The sequence below is a fragment of the Chionomys nivalis genome, chromosome 2 (genome assembly GCF_950005125.1).
Source record: "Chionomys nivalis chromosome 2, mChiNiv1.1, whole genome shotgun sequence".
In the NCBI taxonomy this organism is placed as follows: domain Eukaryota; kingdom Metazoa; phylum Chordata; class Mammalia; order Rodentia; family Cricetidae; genus Chionomys; species Chionomys nivalis.
In genome coordinates this window covers 81,768,412-81,795,076 of record NC_080087.1, presented here as the reverse complement: position 1 = coordinate 81,795,076, position 26,665 = coordinate 81,768,412, and the positions used below count along the sequence as shown (strand labels likewise).

The window sequence follows — 26,665 nt, the reverse complement described above, 5'->3', positions numbered from 1 at the left end:
CTCCATATTTATAACTATATGCACTTTTACTCCCAATTTTTATTTTCTTACTCTCTTTTTAAATTCTAGTACTTATTTGAGTACTCCTTATTCACCTATCCACCTGTAGTGCAATTTTTGCAGGTTCCTCACGTTCTCTTCCATATGTCGGTCACTTCTGTGCATTTTGGGGTTCACCTGTCAGTTCCACACTTTGGTGCCATATGTCAGGGTCCAGCTCCAACACAAGACATTTCTTATAAATGTAGAGGCGTGAGAATATTAAAGACACAATTCATATAAGTTTTGAGACAGTTTCCAGTGATCATTCAAATCCTGAGATCACCTGTGTTTATTTTTCAAACAGCTTTTATATAAATGTAAATTAAGGGGAAGGTAACAAAAGCTTCATTTGCATTCTGTTTTGCTGGGAGACTTATGTCACGTCTTGCTTATATCCATTTTGTCATGTAGGCTGAAACACTTCTTCTCCAGGTGACCTCATAATTACAAGAGAAGGAGCAGAACGACATTGGTATATCCAAACTACATTCAGGATGACATCGGGTTTTCTTTACTATCAAAGGTGCTATGCAACCATCTCTTGTGTCGGAAGGTACCAGATGCACCAGTTAGTCTCACAGCTACTCCAACCATCAGACAAATGTGGGAAATGGCCTGCATTCTCGGCTCCCATCGTGAACATCATAAAATTCTGGATCATTTCCTTAAGAATAATTATGATATATATGTATGTATTTGGGGTATACCATTATATGTTTATATATATATATGGAAAATATATATATACATATTTATATAGGACCAACATAAGAAATTGATATAGCATCAACATAAGAAATTCACATATTTATAAATTTACATATTTATAAAAATTTATATATTTATAAACTTATATAGCATCAACATAAGAAATTGATAACAATTTTAAATCTAGATGATGATACAGAATGGTGTTGACTATTCCAACTTTTCCATAAGTATGAAAATATTCATATATTTTTTGGGGGGAAATTGAGATAGGGTCCCTCTGCGTAGCCCTGGCCATCCTGGAACTCATTCTGTAGACAACGCTGGCCTCATTGAGGTCCACCTGCTTCTACCTGCCAAGTGCTGGGATTAAAGATGTGCACTATCACTGCCTGGCTCACACCTGTATTTTTAGAAATGTTTTTTTTTTTGTTTGTTTGTTTTTTTTGGTTTTTCGAGACAGGGTTTCTCTGTAGTTTTGGAGCCTGTCCTGGAACTAACTCTTGTAGACCAGGCTGGTCTCGAACTCACAGCGATCCGCCTGCCTCTGCCTCCCGAGTGCTGGGATTAAAGGCATGCGCCACCACCGCCCGGCCTAGAAATGGTTTTTATTTAGCTATTTTTGTTAATGTGTTAGAGGGAGCCCACCAGAGAAGATCACTCCGACAGTTTATATTAACTAAAAGGATTTATTATAACCAGCTGAGATTACATTCAGGTATTCAGGACCTAAGTGTAGCTCTAAGCATTTAGACTAAATCCCACATTCTGTAATCTTGCTCAACAGTGCAGAGGGAGATTTTGCCCAAGCAGGCAGTTTAACAGTGGCCAAGATAAGCAGTAGCTGGAGGGGAAGTTTTCAACATACGGGCCCTTTAAGTGAAGCCAGGCAAACTATCAGGGGTAATTTGACCTCAGATTCTCTGAATAGAGTTATGTAATTTTTCATGAGATTCTCCATCAAGACAATCAAATTCTACCCAAACATGACAAGCCTCAGCAAGACTAAGAGATGGACGATCCTGTGGAATTTTTTGCCCTGTCACAAATGTACAGTTTATCTTACTGTGTGGGAGGAGGACATAAATCATAGTGCTTTTATCTTTTGAAATTCTTAAGGGTATAAGTTCTTTAGAAAGTACTTATTCATCAATAGCTGCTTTTAATATCTCCACACAAATACTTAAGGAATGGATTTTCGACTCAAATCCTTTCATATTCCTTTTTATGCATTACATGTATACAGAATGAAGTTGTTTAAAATCTAATAGAAAATGAATGCATGAGGTTTTCTAAACTATTTAAAGTACAAATGGTCTGTCATATCAGTTACAGTAATGTCAGGGGAGAAAAATGTAAAACCTATTTTACAGAAAGAGGCATTGACCAAATCCTCTGAAAAATCATATTGCTTATTATAACTCTGTTCCCACTACTTTGACTGGTACTGGGCTGGCCATTCACAAATTCTGCAATAAGAAAGCAAACATTCAGTATGTTTATGTTAATATGACAGGAGACATACAGCATTAATCGTGACAAGGAAGGTGCCTCAGATACACCAAGTTTGAATAACTGCTCTCCCTAAGCTGACTGTCCTGGGTGAATAGTGTTTGAGAAATTAAGTTTATAGAATGAGATGAGTAACTCAAGAACATGATGGTTATCCTTTATTTCTGACATTCAAAGATATTCTCAATAGAGTTTCATCTCTAAACAACAGACTTCCCACATTCTGATTCACTAAGGGTTTCCTGGAATACTCTGATGTTGACCAAATCCTAGGTCAGATTAAAGTTCTTCCCACATTCTTTCAGCCACAGTCTTGCCAATGAATTCTCTGACGTTCAGTAAAATTTCCATACAAAGTCTTGTCCATCCTCCTTACATACATAGGACTCCTAACAATGATGGATTTTCTGATGTTTAAGTTCATGATTTACAATAAAGGCTTTCCCACATTCTTTACATTTATAGGGTTGCAGAACTAGAAGGGCTCTGATGACGTTTAAGAGCTGAGCTAAGGGGCTGGAGAGATGGCTCAGTGGTTAAGAGCACTGACTGCTCTTCCAGAGGTCCTGAGTTCAATTCCCAGCAACCACATGGTGGCTTACGGCCATCTATAATGAGACCTGGCGCCCCCTTCTGGCTTGTGGGCACACATGGAAGGAATGCTGTATACATAATAAATATTTTTTTTTTTAAAAAAAAAGAGCTGAGCTAATTCTATAAATGTTCCCACATTCCTTGTATTCACAGGGTTTCACTCCAGCATAGATTCCCTTATGTTAAAACAAGGCCTCAGCTCGAATTGAAAGTCTCTGCATTCTTTACAGAGACAGTGTTCATGCCTGTATGACTGCTCCACTGTGCAGTGAAGGCTGAACTAAATCTAAACATTTCCCAACCTTTCTTAGATTCACATGGTTTCTCACCAGTGTGAATTCTCTGATATACTTCTAGATTAGAATTATCACTAAAGGCTTTTCCACATTCCTTACATCCATAAGGTTTCTTACCAATATGAATTTTAGCATGCCAAACCAAGCTTGATTTTCAACTAAAGGCCTTCCCACATTCCTAACATTGGTAAAATTTCTCACTAGTATGACTTCTTTGATGTACTTCAAGGTCTCTACCACAAGTAAAGTACTTCTCACATTCTTTACATTCATAAGGATTCTTATCAGTATGAATTCTAAAATGTCTAAGAAATTGGTACCGATATTGAAAGGCTTCCCCACATTCCTTACACTGAAAGGGCTTCTCACCAGTGTGGATTCTCTGGTGAATTCTAAGGCCTGTACTACGAAAAAAGTCCTTCCCACACTCCTTGCACTGAAAGAGTTTCATGTTGGTATGAATTCTCTGATGTTGACGAAGTTGGGACTGAAGTCTGAAGGCTGACCCACACTGCTGACATTCAAATGATTTCTCTCCAGTATGAATGTTCTGGTGCCGAGTGAGCTGTGCCAGAACAGTGAAGGCTTTTCCACACTCCTTACACTGAAAGGGTCTCTCACCAGAGTGAATTTTCTGATGTTGCATGAGGTTTGAGCGACGATTAAAAGTTTTCCCACACTCTTTATATTCATAAGGCTTCACACCAGCATGAATTATCCTATGTTCAACAAGGCTGGAGACACGCTTGAAAGACTTTCCACATTTCTCACACTCAAATATTTTTTGAAGAATGTTTTTGTGGTAATGAAGCTGGCTGGGAAGATGAAAAGCCTCTCCACACTCCTAACACTCAAATGGTTTCTCTTCAGTGTGAATACTCTGATGTTTAGTAAAATGTGAACGTCGACGGAAGTGTTTCCCACATTCCTTGCACTGATAGGGTCTCTCATCAGTATGGATGCTATGATGTTCACTAAGTTGGTTCTTACGTCTGAAGGCTGACCCACACAGCTTGCACTTGAAAGGCTTTTCATCAGTGTGAGTTTTCTGGTGCTCAGAAAGGTATACCTGAAGCCTAAAAGCCTTCCCACAAACATTACACTCAAAGGGTCTCTCACCAGTGTGAATTTTCTGATGTTGTGTGAGGTTTGAGCTACGAGTAAAGGCTTTCCCGCATTCATTACATTCATATGGTTTCACATCGGCATGAATAATTCTATGTTGAACAAGGGAGGAAACACGTTTGAAGGACTTCCCACATGCATCGCATTCAAAGGGTTTTTTGCTTGTATGAACAGTTTTATGGTTATTAAGCTGACTGGGAAGATGAAAAGTCTTTCCACATTCCATACATTCAAAAGGTCTCTCACCACTATGAAATCTTTGATGTCGAATGAGATGTATATTAAGTCTAAAGACTTTCCCACATTCCTTACACTGAAATGGTTTCTTTCCAGTGTGAATACTCTGATGTTCAGTAAAATTAGAACGTCGACGGAAGTGTTTCCCACATTCCTTGCACTGATAGGGTCTCTCATCAGTATGGATTCTATGATGCTCACTAAGTTGGTTCTTACGTCTGAAGGCTGACCCACACAGCTTGCAATTGAAAGGTTTCTCATCAGTGTGAGTTTTCTGATGTTCAGAAAGGTATACCTGAAGCCTAAAAGCCTTCCCACAGACATTACACTCAAAGGGTTTCTCACCAGTATGAATACTCTGGTGTTGCACAAGGCATGAACGAGTTATGAATATCTTCCCACACTGCTGACATTCAAATGATTTCTCTCCAGTATGAATGTTCTGGTGCCGAGTGAGCTGTGCCAGAACAGTGAAGGCTTTTCCACACTCCTTACACTGAAAGGGTCTCTCACCAGAGTGAATTTTCAGATGTTGCATGAGGTTTGAGCGACGATTAAAGGTTTTCCCACACTCTTTACATTCATATGGCTTCACACCAGCATGAATAAACCTATGTTCAACAAGGCTGGAGACACGCTTGAAAGACTTCCCACATTCCTCACATTCAAATGGTTTTGTACCTGTATGAATGGTTTTATGGTACTTAAGCAGGTTGAGAAGCTGAAAATCCTTTCCACATTCTTTACATTCAAAAGGTTTCTCACCACTGTGAGACTTCTGAGGCCTTCTAAGTTGTTGGTGGAATCTGAAGGTTTTCCCACACTCCTTACATCCACAGGGTTTCTCTCCAGTGTGCATACTCTGATGCTGAATAAAAGTTGAACTACAACCAAAGTATTCTCCACACTCTTTACATTCATACGCTTTTTTTATATTGTGAACAAGAGTCTGACAGGTGTAAGTAGACAGATTTTCTTTGTTACTAATCTTTTGATCAACATGTCCTTGATAACTCTGTAGTTCCTTGAATGTACTATAATTGGGGCCATTACTGAAACTGGAGGCCTTGAGGGCAAAAGCTTTACTTAATTGTTGTATACTCTGTTTGAGTAAATTTCTATTATAAATATGATTTTCTGGAGATGTATTTTCAGCTTCATTACATGACTCCAAATCTGAAAGAAAAGAAGTGAAAATACATTATTTTCTATAACAAAAACACATTTTCCTGTAACATAAAATTTTAAATGAACAGACAGGCTCTAAGTCAGACTCTGAAGTTTCAGAGAAACTGAACAGGAGCAAGTACAGCAGCAATAATAAGGCTTATATGAGACAATACTCTTTATAGCAGAACAGATTGTAAATGGGAAGAAATATCTGTTTAATGAAATTATAACAAATTAATCTGAAATAGTCATATGTCCTTTCCATACTACTTAAATAAACACCTTTTCGTAAAGCTTTTTGAAACAAATCATGAAAAAAAGAGTATACCACACAAATATATAATATGTGTCATGCTTTAAGAAAACTGGCCTGACTGGGACTTCTTATAAAGGACGTAAAAGTCTGTGCTGATGGTGGCGGTACAATTGTAACCCAAGCAAAAGGGATCCAGTAGTAAGAGCGGCTTGAGTTTCAGACCTTCATTGTCTAGATAGTAAGTTCTGTCTGTGAAAAATAAAAACAAGCTACAAAACCAAAGCAAACCAACAGAAAGAAAGTAGGGAAGAGAATTCATTAAAAGTTTTAAGAAGACTAAGGATCCCCAGCCAGGGAAACAGCTGTTTCCCTGCAGATCTTCACCTATCTTTCCTCTCCTCCTAATCCAATCCCATAGTTTTATCCCTAGCTATGTAGCAGACCACCTGCTGTGGTCTCCTCTTCATTCCTGCCTTGATCTCCAATACATCCAAACTTAAGGAACACAATGAAGTCAGTTCTATGAGGCACATTCATAGCACTGTTTACATACATAGAACAACTGGGAGAGATCTCTCTCAAGCAACTTAATAGCACAACTAAAAGCTCTAGAACAAAAACATGAAATTACACCCACAAAGAGTAAACAGAAAGAAATAATTAAACTTGCAGCTGAAATAAATAAAATAGGAACAAAGGAAAGAAATACAAAAAACAAAACAAAACAATGAAATAAGAAGCTGGTTCTTTGCGAAAATCAGTAAGATTGACAAACCCTTAGCCAAAGTAACTAAAAGTCAGACAGAAGATCCAAATTAACAAAATTAGAGATAAAAAAAGACATAATAACCACACCTAGGAAATCCAGAGAATCATTAGGACATAAAAGCCTAAACTCTGTCAAATTGGAAAAATCGAAAAGAAATGGGTAATTTTTAGGATACATACAACTTATTAAAGTTAAATGAAAATCAATAAGAATACAATAAGAAAATAAGAATACAATGAGAATAGAATCAGTAACATTAGTCTCCCAAACAAACAAACAAACAAACAAACAAAAAACTGTATAGGGCCAGATGATTTTAGTATAAAAATCTACCAGACTTTCAAAAAAGAGTTCAGGTCAATACTCCTCAAATTATTGTCCAAAATTGAAACAGAAGGAACATTACCCAATTCTTTTTTTTTTGGTTTTTCGAGACAGGGTTTCTCTGTGGTTTTGGAGCCTGTCCTGGAACTAGCTCTTGTAGACCAGGCTGGTCTCAAACTCACAGAGATCCGCCTGCCTCTGCCTCCCGAGTGCTGGGATTAAAGGCGTGCGCCACCACCGCCCGGCTCATTACCCAATTCTTCCTTCAAGGCCTTAGGCATCCTAATACCCAAACTACATAAATATCCACAAAGAAAATTACAATTCAATTTCCCAGATGAACATAGATGCAAAAATTCTCAGTAAAATAATTTCAAACTGAATCCAAGAAAACTAAAGAAGATCATCCATTAGGAACAATTAGGCTTCATCCAGAGGTGCTGGGAGTGTTCGACAGATGTAATCCCACCATGTAAACAGACTGGAAGACAAGGCCATGGGGTCATTGCATTACATACAGAAAAGGCCTTTGACAACATTCCACACCATTTCATGATAAGAACCCTGGAGGGATTGGGGGAAAACAAGGGACATAACATAAAAAGACAGTGTACAGCAAGCCCATAACCATCACCAACTTAAATATAGAGAAATTCAAAGCAATTACACTAAAATTCAAAAGAAGGCAAGGTTGTCTACATTCTCCACACCTGGACAATAAAGTATTTGAAGTTTTACGTGGAGCAGTAAGACAACTGAAAGAGATCAAAGGTGTTGAGCATCATGAGTGCCAGGCATGAGGCCCAGTGTAATTTCCTGAGCCTAACTTGAGATGGCATGAGGCCTAGTGTAACTTCCTGAGCCTAGCTAGAGTTTGGAGACCTGTCTCTGGCTACCTGACCTAGACCCGCCTCCACCCAGCCACCTCTAGCTATGATTGGTCCTTGTTTCTTGATCTGCCTTGGGCCATTCCAGGCTTGTGTCCGTCGTCATCCCCCTCCCCCTCCGCCATTACAACCCTATAAAAGTCCCTGCTTTCAGTCTGGTGCTCCAATGTGGGTCTTTGTATGTCTCCTTTCATCACCTGATGAAGGTTACTGTTCAGGAGGATGCCTATATGTTTTTCTTTGGGTTCACCTTCTTATTTAGCTTCTCTAGGATCACGAATTCTAGGCTCAATGTCCTTTATTTATGGCTAAAAACCAAATATGAGTGAGTACATCCCATGTTCCTCTTTTTGGGTCTGGCGTACCTCACTCAGGATAGTGTTTTCTATTTCCATCCATTTGCATGCAAAATTCAAGAAGTCATTTTTTTTACTGCTGAGTAGTACTCTAATATGTATATATTCCATACTTTCTTCATCCATTCTTCCATTGAAGGGCATCTAGGTTGTTTCAAGGTCCAAATCAGGAGCAGGAGAGAGTACGAGCAAGGAACTCAGGACCGCGAGGGGTGCACCCACACGCTGAGACAATGGGGATGTTCTATTGGGAACTCACCAAGGCCAGCTGGCCTGGGTCAGAAAAAGCATGGGATAAAACCGGACTCGCTGAACATAGCGGACAATGAGGACTACTGAGAACTCAAGAACAATGGCAATGGGTTTTTGATCCTACTGCACGTACTGGCTTTGTGGGAGCCTAGTCAGTTTGGATGCTCACCTTACTAGACCTAGATGGAGGTGGGTGGTCCTTGGTCTTTGCAAAGCGCAGGGAACCCTGATTGCTCTTAGGGCTGACAAGGGAGGGGGCCTTTATTGGGGGAGGGAAATGGGAGGTAGTGGTGGGGAAGAGGCAGAAATCTTTAATAAATGAATAAATTAATTAAAAAAAAAAGTCCCTGCTTGATACCATTAAAGGAGTTCCTGTTTTGACAGTCTTCCAACTCAGTGGGTGTGTTTCTCCCCAATGCCCAGAGGGAGGGCTGAGTCAGGACACTCAACACCCTGTTAAGCCCCAGGGAGAGTCCCAAGGTCTGGCTCTTTCTGCCAGCCAACCCAGCAAATAGGATGCAAAGCAGAAAGGTCAAAGTATCTTGTTTGTAGATGTTACAAGTGACCCTGAAGATTCCACAGGGGAACTCCTACAGCTGCTAAACACATTCAGAAAAGAAGGCGGATACAAATGGCAAATATCTTACACCCATCAGAATGGCTAAGAGCAATAAAACAAGTGACCACTCACGATGTCGAGGGAGACAGAGGCAGGCACAAGCAGATCTCTCTTAGTTGGAGGTCACTTTGGTCTACAAAACTTGGAGGCAGAGGGAGGTGGATCTCTGAGAGTTCGAGGCCAGCCTGGCCTACAAGAGCTAGTTCCAGGACAGGCACCGAAACTACATAGAAACCCTGTCTCGAAAAACCAAAAAGAGGGGCTGGAGAGATGGTTAAGAGCATTGCCTGTTCTTCCAAAGGTCATGAGTTCAATTCCCGGCAACCACATGATGGCTCACAACCATCTATAACGAGGTCTGCTGCGCTCTTCTGGTCTGCAAACACACACAGACAGAATATTACATACATAATAAATAAAACAAAAACAAAAACAAAAAAACAAGTTCCAGGATTGGCTCCAAAGCTATACAGAAAAGCCTTGTCTCCCAAAAAACCAAAATAATAATAATAACAAACAACAATAATAATTTGGAAAAATCTCAGTAACGTGTAACTATACAGCATAACTCTGCTTACTCCCCACACAGGAATCCCCATTGTGCCCCCCAGTTACACCAGGAATAGAAATAGAGAAGTGAAAGATTTACTAACTGGGCATACCTAGTCCCAAGGATGAAAAGCTATCTGGAGAAACACAGAGCCTGAGGCCCCTTAGGGCAAGAGCTCAGTTAGTAAGTATAGGACAGTGCCCACAATGACAGTGCCTAATGAGTGGCTTATGGGTAAATGGGAAGATCTGGAATGCCCCACGGTGGAGCCACCATATCTGATGGGAATGGAAGAGTCATGAAGCCAGCATAGCTGTCTGACAGAGATCCAGCAAAGCGGAGCCACACAATGGTTCTGATCTCCACATGTTGCATGCTTGCGTGGGATTTATTCTGTACAATTTAGGGACAGTGGATTGGTGGGAATTTTCTTAGGAATCATTTATGCCTTTTCCCAGACTACTGCTTCTAAGCTTCCCCATGAAACTCCTGAACATACTACCCCTCCCAATTGTAGGAAGATATCCTTATCTACTTGAAGGTCTTCCTTAGGCCTTAAAGGTTGTGACTGCACACAAGAAGTCAGAACTCTCTTTATGAGGCTCTGAAACATTCTTAAAACACCTGCACCTACACTTGCCCAGCAACAAGATGATCAGAACAAAGGAAGGTCAGCAAGACTCGGTGGCCGCAGATCAGAAGTCTCTTCCCATTGTACACTCGGGTGATTATGTGGCATCTACAGCAACAAAGTTAGGTTAGCTGGAGTTCCTCTGCCCGACACAGGGACTTATATTGATGGGCAAAGAATATGGTAGAAAGATAATAAAAGAGCGAGGTGTCAGGACCCCCCTTTTTGAGAAAATTAGCTCATGCAGAGGAACTGTGATGTCATATGACCAAGGAACAAAAAAAGCCAGGATTAGATATATAAACAAAGTCTATAAAGATATAAAATGCAAACATTGTATTATGCCAGAAACTGAATAAAAACTGCAGAAGCTCTGGCCTGAGGAACTTTCTTGGGCACCCTGACCATTAAGAGTTGATAATACACTGCTTGGGATAGGCCAACTGCCCGGGCTGGCTAGGAGATTTTCTTTCTGTCTAACATCCTTGAAGCCAAAGAGCTACCAGCCTGATTCTTAAAAATTGGGGTATGGGTTGATGAGTAAAAATGATTGTAAAAAGTAACTTTGTTTATCAAGGATGACTAAACCTGAGAGAAAATGATTGTGAAAATAACTCTGTTCTATCACGGTTCATCAAAAATGACTACCCTTATGACCCCAGATGTGCAAGAAAGAAAGTTTAATACATGTCCAAAGCCAGAAATGATACGATCTATGCTTTGGAACAACATGAACCTTTCCCTGCTTACTGAATTCTGTATAAATCAAGAAGCAACTCTGATTGCTAGTCAGTCAGGCTGCAAGATTCTCGCCACCACCATGGCCTGCCTCACTCCTTCCCTGTTGCCTATTCCTTACGTCCTCTCTAAAACCTGTCAACAGCAGGGCTTGGTCCCCAACACTACGGGGAAAAGATTCTGTTGAGAAGTTAGACTGGCTTGATCCCCCTCTGCCATATATAGGAACATACACTGTAGGTATCAGAATGTTATGGTATAATGGAAAGTGAGCTTATGAGGGGAACAGGCCCATATCATAAGACTAAGGCACAAAGGAAAGCAATTTGGAAACAGCCCCGGGCTTGTTGTACTATGTGGTACAAACACCATGCATGCCCTTGAAGAATGCAAGCTACTCTTATGAGTTTCTCTCAGGACATCTGACACCTCCTGGCCACAGAGGCTCAGTCAGTGCAGCAGGAAGTGTAGGGGGGCACCTGGCGGGGTTACTGAACCTTAGAGGACAAGAGGCATTTAGATTCTTGCTAAATTTATTGGGTTTTGCTTCAAGAAAAATGCCGTAGTGACGTTGATGACCGCGTTCACCCCAGAATTAAGTCTCCTTTCAACATTGCTTATGGTTAAACTACAATGCACTTTCAGAGTATATCAGGTGCTGCCTATTTTTAATAAACAGGCAGCCATCCTGACCCACCCTCACCAGGTCAGTCTCCTTCCCTCGCTGACTCCACACCTCCTCTTTGGGACCTGAACCCCACTGGAGCTGGACACAGGCAACACCACCATGCCGAGCAAGGTGGGCGGCTGTGTGTGTGCTCACATGTTGTTTCAATCGCTTGGCCATCTACTCTCTCTGAGCCAGGGTTCCGCATGTACCTGGAGTTGAGAGGTAAACTAGACTGACTTGCCAAAGTGAAAAGTACAGGCTACACCATCACACCGTCTTTAGAGGGACTGTGAAGATAGACAACTGAAAGCCGGGCAGTGGTGGCGCACGCCTTTAATCCCAGCACTCGGGAGGTAGAGGCAGGCGGATCTCTGTGAGTTCAACGCCAGTCTGGTCTACAAGAGCTAGTTCCAGGACAGGAACCAAAAGCTACAGAGAAACCCTGTCTAGAAAAACCAAACAAACAAACAAAAAAATATATACAATTGAAAATATATGCTATGTATTATTGGGCTACTGTTTGCACAGGTATTCAAACTGTCTTCTCAGTGGATCAGAGGTTAAGAACATTGTAATTCCAGAGGACCTGGGTCGAGTACCAGCAGCCACCTGTAACTCCAGCCCCAGGGGATCTGACTTTCTCTTTGGGTACCTGCACACACGTGCACACACACAACCAATAATAAAATACATTTAAAATGACACAAAGAGGGTAACTGCTCCAGTACGACGAAGAGGGGAGAACAACTTAGACTCATGAACTAGCAGCCCCTGTGGCAGCTTTTGCTATGACCTTGACTTCCTTCCACAGGCCCTGGCACTCTGAAGGGAGTGTGTCAACCCCGGGTCAGGCGTGGGGACCTCTGCGACCACACACTGAGATGGCAACGCTGCAGCCCTGCCTTCCTCTTACTCACCTGGGCTGGGCCTGTCTGCTTCTTCCGTCACAGCCATCCAGGGCTCTCTCTCCTGCTCCAATAAGGTGATCAGATCGGGTTTGGAAATGGAACTTCCCACTTAAAAGAAAGGAAAAATGACACATGTGGAGACCTTTTTTTTTTTTTTTTGGTTTTTCGAGACAGGGTTTCTCGGTAGCTTTGGTGCCTGTCCCGGAACTAGCTCTTGTAGACCAGGCTGGCCTTGAACTCCCAGAGATCCGCCTGCCTCTGCCTCCCGAGTGCTGGGATTAAAGGCGTGCGCCACCACTGCCCAGCCAGACTTTTATTTTTTTGAGAGTTACTCTCTCTAATTATCCCAGGATGTCCTGAAATACAATATGTAGACCAGGCTGGCTTTGAACTTATTCATCTGCCTGCCTCTGCCTCCTAAATGCTGGGATTAAGGCTGTGTGGCACAATGAGCTGCCAGTATAAATTTTTGAAGATGCAAACGTATTTATTATAAAGTCTATACAGGCTCACATGGTGGAACATCCTGTAAGCCCAGCAGCTGGGGGAATGAGCAGGCCAGTCAGTGCTGTAGAGCAGGACCCTTGTTTGGAAAAACAGAATAAAGAGCCCAACTAATGCTGAGGAAAGACTTCAGAGAAGGAGACCTGGGTGAGGAACCAGCTGTTTCAGAAAAGGGTTTTAATCTCATTTAAATGCAGACAGGAGCTTGTACTTAAGAGGAAAGTATACATAGTGGGTGAGAACATGAACCCTTAGGCTACACTGTCTAGGGTAAACCCCATCTCTACAGCTCACTAACAGTGCCGTCTATTTAGGCAAGTCCCATAAGATTCTATGTGCAATGTTCCCATCTAAAACATGGACATGGTGGCAAAGACTTGAAATCACAATACTTGAGGAATGGAAGAAGGTAAAGGAGATGTTCAAAGTCAGCCTTACTTTTGTTGGTGTGAGCTGCTTGTCTATTTCCCAGCCATCCAGAAATGATCACATAGAAACTATATTATTTGCAATACTCTTTGGCCAATAGCTTAAATGTATTGCTAGCTAGCTCTTACATCTAGAGTTAACCCATTTACATTATGTTATATTTTGCCACAAGGCTCGTGGCCTACCAGCAAAGTTCCAGCTGGCAGCTCGTGTCTTTCCCCTCTGGCAGCTACACGGTGTCTCCATGACTCTGCCTACTCTCTCTCTCTCTCTGTCTTTCTCTCTCTCTCTCTCCATATATGTGTATGTAGATGTGTGTGTGTACATATCTATACATCTATATATATCTATATATATATCATCCAGCCTCGCTATATTCTGTCAAGCCATTGGCCTAAAGCAGGTTCTTTATTCATTAACCAATAAAAGCAATACATATACAAAAGGACTTCCCACACCATAGTTTCATAGCCAATCCAAAGCCACCCTGAGCTACACAAGACATGGCCTCATTCTTACAGATTTGCTCAATGAAAAAGACAAACAACACACCCTAAAACTAAAGCAGGTAAAGGAAGTCTTCAGAGAAAGAAATAGACTGTGTGCACTTCTGTTCTGAATCCATTTTACTGATTCATAGTAAGTAGATCATAAAGACGCTTGTATTTCTGCATGCATGCATGCACAGGGTATGTATGTTTTTTTGAGGGTGTGTGCACAAGTGTTGTTGGGCATGCATGCATGGGTCTGTGTATAGGCCAGAGAGCAGTATGAGGTGTCTTCTTTGATTGCTCCCCACTTTGGTTTTTGAGACAGGGTCTCTCATTGAACCCAGACCACTCTGAGGGGATCTCCAAAGTGTGGAAAAAAGGCAAGTAGTTCAGGAAGCACCTATTTTAAACCCAACAAATCTCACAATATACCTTTGGGAAGAAGGAGGAGCTCAGCTCCCTCTTTAAAAGTATATTGACTTCAATTTCTTTTATGTGCATGTGAGTGTCTGTCTGCATGTATGTCTGAGCACGACATGCATGCATGATCACCATGGAGGCCAGATGGCATCAGGTCCCTGGAACTGGTGTTACAGAAGGTTGTGAGCCGCACTGGGGAGCTGGAAATTGAACCTGGGTCCTCAGAAAGAGGATTCAGCTCCCTTAATCAACAAGCTATCTCACTAGTCACTAATTCTATTTATTGATTTATCTCCTTATTTATTTCATTTTGTTTGTTTCTTTTATTTTATTTGAAACAAGGCGTGTAGACTAGGCTATACTGGAATTCACTATGGATCTGACGGTGACCTTGAACTCACAGCAATCATCTTTGCCTCAGCCTTCTGAGCGAAGGAATGACAGGCATTGGTCACCAGGCCCAGCTTTAGCTATCACAGGAAATATGGCATTGTCTTTTCATTCAGTGAGGAAAGTCAAAAGTGTAAAGAACTCATCCCCTGCCGGGCGGTGGTAACACATGCCTTTAATCCCAGCACTCGAGAGGCGGATCTCTGTGAGTTCGAGGCCAGCCTGGTCTACAAGAGCTAGTTCCAGGATAGGAACCAAAAGCTCCGGAGAAACCCTGTCTCCAAAAATAAAAAAAAAAAAAACACCTCATCCCCTATTCATGAAAAGGCCTTACCCACTGTGAGGAGGTTTCTGTAGGTCTCCAACATCATGTCTCTGTATAAGACCCTCTCCGCAGCATCCAGGCAGGCCCACTCCTCCTGAGAGAAGACAACAGCCACATCCCTAAACGTCACTGACCCCTGAAACCACAAACACAAGTAAGAGTGAGATTGGGGAAGCGTTCAAGATGGAAAATGAGAAGGGAAAGGACTCAAGGGTGGGAAGGAGTCACATGGAGATGCTCAAGGCACCTGACTGTGTGAGCTCACCTAGGAAAGGAGGACTGTGGCCCTACACATCCAACAGAAGTGCGCTTCCATTTCATCTGCAGCCTTCCAGTTACAGCACAAAAGAGAACTGTCATCAGGCTCAGTGTAAAACACCTAAGACACATTGTGAGTCCCTGGGTTTATTGTGGCATCAGGAGATATGATAAAGATTTCATTTTGTAATCAGCATGATTCTTATAAACTATGTAAGATTTCATAAACTATGTAGGGGTGTGTATTACTGGCATATTAGGTTTAAGGGGTTTTTCGTAAAAACAAAAACAAGAACTTTCAAGATGGCACATGTGTCTCAGGTCTTCCTGAACTCTGGAGACTACAGTCCCCTCCCAATCACAGCCTGGATCACTTTCCCTCTCATCCCTGAACTCTCTCTTAAAGTCCCTCAAGCAGGTCATCTCGTCACACACATGCACCAAGGTCATTCAATCTCAAACCCTGTGTCATCAGCCTGAAAACACCAAAGATGTCAATCAGGATCGCCAGTGCAGTCAAAGGAGACCATCACCTCAACGGTCTGAAACCCCCAAAGACCCTGGTTCCCTGTGGGACTGTGGTCCTCTGCAACGACAGTCCTCCCTGACCACAGACAGGAGAGAGCAGGTGTGCAGGAATGCACTCAGAGCAAACTGCAGAAGCAGCCGGAAACAGGCCAGGCAGGAAGTGCTCTGACCTTCCAACCCTCACTGTAACGGGGCAGACCGGGCTGGAGGATTTCGGGTCCTGGAAAGCTTCACAAGAGAAAGGCAGCAAAGAGTCATCTAACCTGGAAGCCGCCTGTGTAGAGAGAGAATGTCAACTTACACAGACCACGTCTTGAGAACCAGAGCTGGCCATTCTTCTTCAGGATCCTCCCTGGGGGACAAAAAGAAAGCCTCTCATTGGACTGTCACTTGATGTCCCACACTGACTTATGACACCATGATTTTCTTCTCAAGCATCCCCACTCACACTCCTCTCCCATGGCTCATGGCCTCCCACACACAAATCAGAAGCAGACAGGAGTCTACACAAAGCCGATTCTGTCCTAACCCCGATAACCACTGCGCAAGGCCTCAACGTGGTTGTGTGGAGCTAATCCTGTCTGCCTTGAACTTCCTCCAGAAGATGTCGGCAGAAGGGATCCCATCCTCCATCCTGAGCTCCAGCTAGCCCTACACGGGGTCTGTCCTCCTACTGTGAGCAGGTCTTCCTACTGGAACCCCACTTTCATGGCTGATAGGGCTGACAGCATCCAAACTGTACATCCTTTGGAAACTCAGGGCTGAGTGAGGCACAGCAAGGCTGGAGGGGCAGGAGGTCTGCAGTGCAATCCTCAGGCAGTGTTCAGCAGTCTGAACCCACTTTTAGTAAATGGAATCCTACACCATGGAGCACTTTCCTGAGAACCTTCGCTCATCTATGGTCATGGCTTATGTTGTACCGATAACCATGAATCCTGATGAAGATAATTAGCTGAAAAACATGCTGTCACAATAGGTGAGTATGATTTGATTCACTCTTTCAATATTATGGGCTATTTTGCAGAAAATAATTTTAAATTTATCTCAGGTGTCCTAAGACTTTCACTTCTAGAACTGGATTTCTCAACTTCACCATGCTGATATAATTATCAAAATAGATTAAAATTTAATAACAGAAACTGAGACTACTTGAAAAAATATACAGGAAATCAACTACAACACTGGACATTTGGGGTGTTACTCTAAAACAAGCGACAGAAGGAAAATGGACAAATGGGATTTACATTAAACAGCAGAGGAAACCATCGAGAATAAGGGAAAATCTAGAGAACGGGAGAGAGTATTTGCAAAGCACACCTGACACAGTTAATACCTACACTGCACAGCAAAGGAATGCAGACAATTCCCTGACACGGACACATACTAAGAAACAGACAACCACAGAAACACACAGTTCTTCATATGGAACAACAGTATGGCTGATAACAGGTATATGAAAAATAACCACAGTGAGATACGGGTTAAAGTCCCAAAGAGAGGCCTCCTCCTCGCTATTAAGAGTGCCCATGATCAGATGGCTGGAGAGATGGCCCAGGGCTAGAGTATGCTTTGTTCTAGGAGAGGGTGGGCTTTGGTTCCCAGCACCCACATGGTGGCTCACAACTATCTCTCACTCCAGTTTCAGGGAATTCAACACCCTCTTTTGGCTTCCTGAGGCACCAGGCATATACATGGTGCACACACAGACATGCGGCCAAAACAATTATAATTGTAATATATGTGTACATATTATATATATATGTATATATATATTTTGATAAACATTTAAAAAGTGTCCGTTTTCTGAACGAAATATTACGTGGAGAAAGTGTAGGAGAAAGCACATTACTGGAGGGAATGCATATTAATAGTCATCATGGAACACAATCTGGCAAGTTCTCAAACAATTACAACTAGAACTGGCGCACAATCCAGCAATCCCACTGCTGAGCAGAGACACAAGGGAACTACAATCAGTGTCTCCAAGTCACATCACAGTCCCGCATTTATTCCAGCGGAGCTTACATAGCTGTGATACGCAACCCCACCAAGAGATGAGTGGACAAAGCAAATCGAGATTGAGGTTCACAGACACAGTGGAAAGATATCCCACCATTTACTACAATGTGGTGAGCATGGAGGAAAATAAGAGAAATAAGCTAAAGACAAAAAGAAAATGCTGGGGCGAGAGATGACTCAGCGGCTGAGAGCTGGTTTGGCTTTTCCAGAGGTCAGGCGTTCAGTTCCCCAACAGCTCCCGATGCCTGTAACCCAGATCCTGCAGATCCTAACCATCAGGTCTCTGCGGCACCAGCGCTCATGTGCACATAACCCCACCTGCAGAATTCTGAACAAAAGTAACTACCTGTCGGGTGTTCTGTGTCGCATAGGCCGGTTGAAGAAAAAGATCACTCCGAGATGAAATTTTAAGGCCTGTATATCAGCATGAAGGTTCAGTCCCTGATGACCTAAGACCTGAAAAGCCATACAAAAGCATATTTACTGACCCTTAGGCAGAGTTGTTTTTCAGGTAAAGTATTTCCTCATACCAAGGTCCCTAATCTATTCTCTCTGTCTCTCTAAAGGAAAGCATCTCATGCCCTCATGACTCCAGTCCTTTACTGTGTATTATGTTATCCATGGTAACCCAAGGCCCTCGGGAACGCCAGAGGTGTCTTCTGGCCAAAGGCGTGTGAGGGCAGCCACACCACACAAGAAAAACAAGTCTACAAATCATGGGAAACAATCAAAATCTCTGTTCTACATTAGCACATTTTCATTTCCTTGTTGTTTTTGAGACAGGGTCTCACTGTGGAACCCAGCTAGCCTGGAACTTGCTAATGGAGACTAAGCTGACCATGAACACACAGGAATCCTCCTATTTCTGCCTCCCAGTGGTGAGATTAGAGCGGGCACTGTAAAGCCTAGTTTTTTTTGTTGTTGTTGTAATTAAGTAACTTTCTTTGAAACACAGCCAGTAATCACGGTATTTCTAGCACTCCTCTGTACTACAAAAAAACTGAAGAGAAAGAACTGAAAATGACCACACAAAGCAACAACAAAAATACATCAGGCCCTTATCATACGGCTGGCACTGCACTAACAGGCTTTACAAATGTCATTCTATAAAGTTCATGACTAGAGAACCAGAAGGGGACATAATCAAAATCCCAACTGAGATACCACAGAGCCACATCCCCACGTTCAACCACTGCACTGCACACCTGGAGCTGGCCAATGTTACCAGTTTCCATACACGGAAACCCTGATAGCATTACCTCTCAAAGATGGAAACTTTAAGTGCTATCCCTTGCCCATTACGGAAATTCTCAGGAGTGAACAGAAATCAGCTACCACCGCCATTCTTCCCCTGCTTTGAAAACAAGGCCTTAAGGATAAAAGACCACCTGATGTGTGTTCCCATCGAAATAGTATCCTATTTATCAAATCGGAGTTTGAAAGCCCAAACGCAAACCTCCGGAGGTTCTCACCTATAACATCTTGGAGAAAGGGAGTGATTGTAGGGAGATGTCAAGGGTCTCTGAAACGATCATGTGACTATTAAGTGGAAAGGGAGGGGACAATGTAAGGGGCACAATGGTGGAGGCATCAATTTACATATTCCTACCTCACTTACTGACAATTCTATATTCTAAAACTAAAACCTCGTTTCTCAAAGAGGGAGAAAGCGCAAACTCACTCTTGAATCTCAGATGTGTAGCGATAAAGCCCGCACTCTTCTCGAGGCCCTACTTCTCGGCGGGCTCATGGAGCAGCAACAAGCTCTGGTAGGTCCCCAGCGGTGCCGGCTATGGAGGCCATACCTGAGCGGTGGCAGAATTCCCATCAGCCGTGAGCCACGCGGCTAAATTCCCAATGCAGCTAGCGCATGTGAGCAGACACATGGACACAAAAAGTAGCCATAAAAGCATTTATTAAAGGGGAGAGGAGAGAGAGAGAAAAGAGATAAAAGAGAAAAGAGAGAGAGAATGTGCGCACTCCAAGGAAGCAGAAGAGGAAGGGGCAAGATGGCAGCGGGCAGGTCAGAGGTAATGAGTGGGCGTGGCTTGTCCCTTAAAGGGATGGGAAAGCACAACACTCCTCGTGAACACCAGCCAAGGCGGGGAGCCTGAGCAAGCACGAGATCCCAGACTGCATATCCTACTGACACATCCTAGTGAGTGAAAGACCCTTGGGTAGGACCTTCCCTCAGGAGGAGACCCCTGAACCCAAGGAACAGTCCGAAACCACTGGCTGCAAATAGCAAGAGGTTTCTTGGGTGTACACAGGCGGGCGGCAAAGTCTTTTGGAGGACTTATGCACTGCAGACTAGGTAAGGGCTCTTTTTATAGGCTCAAAGGCAGAAGAAGCAGTGTACAGAAGCAGATGCATTGGTTACAGGGATTCCATTGGTTAGTTTGAATGAGGCGATGGGTTCATTCGAGGACAACCCCCCTCGGGTACATGGAGATCTGATAATAGCAGACTTGGCTCCACCTAGGGTAGTTGCGGTTTTCCCCAGAACTTTCCATTCCCCTCCCGGGCCAGCTGTCCGCCCACAGACATCCTGTTTGGCAGCCTAAGAGTACAGACCAAACCCTGAACCCATACTTGTTTGTGTGAAAGCCTTGTGAAATGGCGTTACAGCTGCCAAGCTAAATTCAGGCCAATAACAGTGGAGGGGGTCTTTCAGTGAGCACTGTCCACTGTCCTTCACCGCCAACGACACTCACGGCGGTGGCTGGAGCGCTGAGAAAGTTACGGACTCAACAATAGCTGCGCTCCTAGGCGACCCTGGGAGGCGCCTCCGGCCTCAAATGCGCGCCCGTGCTCAAGTCTGGACCTCAGGGGCAGCTCCCCTTCAGACTCCGTCCCTGACCTCTCATCGCCGCAGCCTGGTCCTCTGCTTCAGCCGCCGTGGCCGTGAGGGAAAGCAGGAGCAGATCCGACTGGCACAGTGACACGGACAATCGGAGAGCTCGAGGTGTGTAAACGCACACACATGCACACACGCACGCACCAGAGCACACACGTACACACACCACCATCCCTACACACTCGCACACATCACCGTCTACCCACCCCACACCACCGCTCACACCCAGCCCGCTGGCTCCCGCCTTACTCACTGGAGAACAACGCCTACGCCAACTTCTTCCTCCAACTAGAAGGCTCCGACCTTCCGCGGCAGCGGCGCCAGGAAACCGGAAGTCGACGGTTACTTCCGGCGCGGTGGCTCCTGGGAAATGGAGTCCTTGCGTGCAGGGCCCGGGGAAGCCAGGCACTTCTGAGAAATCCCAGCGAACAACCTAGACCACCCATCTGGGAGCCGCGCACAGTGGTTGGAGAAAATTTTCAAAGGGATGCGAGCCTAAAGCATAGGCTCCTCGCTGTGTTCCAATGGTACTTCCGAGTTCTAAGTGCAATGTATTTTCCCTCCTGTGGAAAGTACACACGAGCCTAAGGGGTTTTTTTTTGTTGTTGTTGTTGTTATTGTTGGGTTTTTTTTGTTTGTTTTTTCCGAGACAGGATTTCTCTGTGTAGCCCTGGCTGTCCTGGAACTTCATTTGTAGACTAGGCTGGCATTGAAGTCATGTAGATTTGCCTGCCTCTGCCTCCTGATTGCTGGGGTTAACTGTGTTAGTCACCACTGCCAGGCTGAGTCCAAGTTTATAAAGTACAGAATTGGAATAAGATTAGATCGATACATAACTATTTTCAGTACGCTTTGCCTGAGACCCACTGCAGAAGGATTCCACCTAGCTGATAAATTTGAAAACACTGAACTACAGAATAGGTTGGTTTTAAACGTGAAGAGGCAGGGCAGGTTACTTCAGAGATTTCAGAGAGCCATTATATTCTAGACCCTTCCAGGGTTCAGTGACCCTGTTTTCTAGGTAGAAAGATGTGACTGAGGACCACATCAAGTTGAATCGCCAGAACGGCCCATTAGTCATATACCCCATGTACAAGCCTGAATGACTACCACGTAATGTATTCTAAACAAAAAAGTGCGTTTAGCTTCTGTAAGAAAAACACACTTCCATTGTAGCATGTCACTACTGAACGTTCAAAATCACCTTTGTTGTTGCTTATATTTACACAAAACTTCATTTTCACCCCAGGGTTGATGGAAACAGATGTCAAAAGAATAGACGATCCTAGTAAGACTAAGTAAGACATTAAATGCATTGTGAATGTTCGAAACACCTAAAGTATAGAGTGTCAGGTGAGATTTGAAAACAAGTAGACCCAACCATGTGTTAACTACAGAACATATTTTAAAAGGAAGTACTCTAGCAGATTAAAGTGACCATGCTCTCAAAAGTCAAAAGAAGACTTAAGTCGATTTTAAAGCCGAGGCAGATGGGGGACAAAGAACATTGCCAGTGAAAATAAAGAGGGTGATTCATCACGGGAAAATAAACTTGGTTGGGTGTGGTAGAGCATGCCTTTTATCCCAGCAATGGGGAGGCAAAGCCAGGCGCATGCCTGTAAGATGGAGCCCACCTAGGACTGTTTAGTGAAACCTTCTAGGTTTCAAACTGGGACAAGAGACTGAGGTGCCTGTTTAGCATATCAAAGTGGATGCTGGACTTCAGGTTCTCCCTGCATCCTTCAGTCCCTGTCAGGGACTGAAGTGGGAGTCCCCTCTGTGTGCTGTGATTACCTTTAATGAATAAAGAAACTGTCTTGGACCTATGGCAGGGCAGAAGTTAGGTAGGCGGGGCAAACTAGACTGAATGCTGGGAGAAAGGAGGAGGAGCCAGGAGAGAAGCCATGTAGCCCCACCAGAGACAGACGTTGGAACTTTAGCCAGTAAACCACAGCCATGTAGCAATACACAGATTAATAGAAATGGGTTAAATTAATATGTAATAGTTAGCCAATAAGAAGCTAGAGCTGGACCAAGTGGTGATTTAATTAATAGTTTCCGTGGTATTATTTCAAGGTTGAGCAGCCGGGAACCAACAAGGGGTCCAGCCTCATAGGTTCCTTCAAGGTAGGGGCATTGGATTAAAAATGTTAGGCATTAAAAAACAGAGATACAAAAAAAAAAAAATCGAGGCAAGAAATAGAGCCAGGAGGGCAACCCAGTGAATACTGAATCCGTCCATAAATTTTTCTTCTTAAGCTTTATATACTCCAATCCAAAGAGGAGGGGAAGGACAAAAGACCTTTTTACCAAACCAAATGATCATCTTCTCAAATACCCAAAACATTAAGTAGCCACACCCAGGGACAAATCTGTCAATAACCTTGAGAAGAAGAATAGGCCTGAACTTTCTGAGTTTTGGTTAAGGTGGAATAAACCCACATCTGTGGGCTCTGTCAAGTTTCTACCTGTTTCAGGGCCCTCCTGGCTGGCATACCCTGCCCTCTACCCTAAACTTCTCTAGCCCAGGGGCTGGGCTCCTCTCCCCTGGATAATCTAGCCATTTTGTTGCTTGCTTTCATACCTTTGGGCCCGCTGGCTGCTACACCTGGTTTCTGTCTCTTTCTTCTCCCTTCCTCTCCACCTCTCCCAACTCGGCTTTGTCTTATGACCTTTCTGGTCTCTCTAGATGTCCCTGTCTCTGACACAAGCTATGTTCTCCCTCATAGCTACAATAAGCCTTCATTTCCATCATACCTAGGACAAATCATATTTCTTCTTGTTTTTTTTTTTTTCATTCAGAGCTCTAAAAACTGAAACAAACTCAGAATATACTCCCAGTCTGTGGAGACCCCAAAAGACCACCAAGGAGACTGACTCACCAAAATGCAAAAGCGAGATTTATTGTGTGCACGTATTCAGGCCGGCAGGGACCTCATCAGCAGAGCAGCGAGAGGAGGCACCCTGCCCTTCTAGAGAACACTATTCAAAGGCAAAACCAGAAAAGTGACATGAGCAGGGTTGGGGTGATAGGTCAGTCCTAATCGACTTGTGCCCAGGGACTTTTCACGAATTTTATTTTTGAACCTTGCCTGTTGTTTGTCAAGTTTTCTTGTCAGCTGACCTTCAGGTGGAGACAGTCTGCGGTTATCTGTTCTTTACAGATGGTTACCCTGTTACTTTTGCCCCTAGCCATTTCTGAGGACTGGAATATTTTACAGGAAATAGCTTACACAAGACACAAGATGGAGGTAGAGGGCAAAATGGAGGAACTTTGGTTCTTCACTTCTGATAGCACAGCTTCAAAATATGAAGGGGATTATATGTGCCTGCTATAGTAATAAGGAATGACAGACACATCCATGATCATATTCAAGTGTTTTCAATAATTGATAAAACAAAACCAGAAAAACAACAGCACATAGTCAATTTGGACAGCGTACCAACTATGAACATTGTCACAATCAAAATGGAGACAGTTAAGCTTTAATGGAATCAGGGGGCCTTGAAAGGAGTCCTTCCTTCCTTCCTTCGTTCCTTCCTTTCTCCTTCGTTCCTTCGTTCCTTCGTTCGTTCCTTCCTTCCTTCCATTTTCCTTTCTTTCTCTCTTTCTCTTCCTCTCTCTCTCCCTCCCCTCTTCCTTCCTTTTCTTCTCTTTTCTTTTCGTTTCTTTTCTTTTTTCTTTTCTTTCTTTTCCTTTCTTTCTTTCTTTTCTTTTCTTTTCTTTTTTTTTTTTTTTTTTGGTTTTTTTTCGAGAGAGAGTTTCTCTGTGGTTTTGGAGCCTGTCCTGGAACTAGCTCTTGTAGACCAGGCTGGTCTCGAACTCACAGAGATCCACTTGCCTCTGCCTCCCAAGTGCTGGGATTAAAGTCGTGAGCAACCATGGCCCAGCTCCACCTTGGATTTTTATTTCTTTATTTTGCTTTCGGTTCCCAGGCTAGCCTGGAACTCATTACATGTAACCTAGGTCATTCTCTTGCCTCAGTCTCTCATATTCTGGAATTAGAGGCAAAAGCTATCATGCCTTGCTTCAAACTTTATCTATCTATCTATCTATCTATCTATCTATCTATCTATCTATCTATTTTTGGTTTTTCCAGACAGCGTTTCTCTGTGCTTTTGGAGCCTATCCTGGAACTAGCTCTTGTAGACCAGGCTGGTCTCGAACTCACAGAGATCCACCTGCCTCTGCCTCCCAAGTGCTGGGATTAAAGGCATGTGCCACCACCGCTGGGCTCCAGTTCACATTTTGTTCTACCTGACATGGTGTCTAAAAGCTGAGTGAAGACCTCTTGTAAAGGCGCCCAAAGGCGGGCACATGGGTGACGTCCATCTGCCAAAGGTCCCCAGGCTTAAGACCCCTAGGATTGACTCCAACATGGGGAGGATGATGAAAGGAAACACATGCTTCACAAGCCTTAACTATTTCCCTGGCATTTTGTCTGGTTATGCCAAATTTTAATCTCAAGACTTTAGCAGACACGTGATATAATTGATGGAACTGCTTTGCAGCTGCTAAGGGGTCCATAATTAAAGATGGAAAAGCTTTTGTTGCAGCATCAGCTTGCACATTAGCATCTGCCAAAGGGCCGGGCAAAAGGGAATGAGCTCTAATATGGGTAATATAGAAGGGATATTTCCTGCTCCTAATCTCTTGACGAAGAGCCAGGAAAACACAGGATACAGGACTAGTAGTTGGTATTATTGCTGAGGCCTCTAGACAGCGGACCGCATTAACTACATAAAGAGAATCCGAATAGATGTTCAAGGGTCCTGGGAAGTTGCGAAACACCTCCAACACCATTTGACACTCAACTATTTGTGGTCTGTCGGATTGGAAACATTTCGTCACTGTCTCTCCACCCAGGATCACATAAGCTCCTTTGCCTGTGCTGGAACCATCAGTAAAAACCGTAACTGCCGCTTCCAGTGGATGTGAGGCTGTTATTTTAGGAAAAACCACCGGATGGTGCGTAATAAATTGTAACAATTTATCTGATGGATAGTGATTATCAAATCTGCCATTAAAGGTGGTAATCAACACGGCCCAGTCATCTACGGTGGTACATAAAATTTGAATCTGTTTAGGATTATATGGTTGTATAAGCAATTGAGGTTGTATAGCGAAATATGTCAAAGACAATTTTATGCCTATCATAGCAATCGTAGCAACTGCTGCAGGATAATGTTGAATAACCTTAGGGATGGAGGCATGGGCATGGATCCACAACAAAGGTCCCTCCTGCCAGAGTACTGCAGTAGGGGTTTCTTCAGTTTGCAAGATACACAATGATAAGGGTTTGTTGTAGTCAATGTGTTGTAATTGTGCCTCTTCAATAGCCTTTTCCACCTTTCTGAGGGCCAACCTAGCTTCCTCAGTTAGATATCTGGGAGAGGTAACTCTGGAATCCCCTTCTAATATTTTAAACAGCGGCCGGAGTTCCGCAGTGGTTATTTTGAGGTACGGACGAAGCCAGTTTATGTCTCCCAGGAGATGTTGAAAATCATTTAATGTCTTTAAGGCACCCACTCTTAGCTGTACCTTTTGAGAGCGTGTATACTTTGGACATATAACAGCTCCCAAAAAACGGCCCATGAGATCTCTCTGTACCTTCTCACGGGCTATTAACAACCCTCTGGCCTTAAGAGCTTCTGCTGTACTGGCAAATACTGTTTCCAACACATCATTGTATGGAGCTGCTATCAAAATGTCATCCATATAATGACACATCCTAACAATAGGGTAAGCCTTTCTAATGGGCTCAAGTGCTAATTGGACATAATTGGACTGCCGGGCGGT

At 43.4% G+C, this 26,665-nt stretch overlaps 1 protein-coding gene across 1 annotated transcript; it reads right to left on the bottom strand.

Moving 5' to 3' along the window:
• Window positions 1-374: 374 nt before the first annotated feature.
• Window positions 375-21,176, bottom strand: LOC130869839 (zinc finger protein 60-like). The gene is given in 8 exon segments (XM_057762295.1): window positions 375-5,690; window positions 12,654-12,752; window positions 15,213-15,339; window positions 16,291-16,341; window positions 18,355-18,464; window positions 19,690-19,813; window positions 20,723-20,938; window positions 21,119-21,176. Coding segments are annotated over 4 exon segments (2,619 nt in total). The 5' UTR covers window positions 16,324-16,341; window positions 18,355-18,464; window positions 19,690-19,813; window positions 20,723-20,938; window positions 21,119-21,176; the 3' UTR covers window positions 375-3,330.
• Window positions 21,177-26,665: the final 5,489 nt, after the last annotated feature.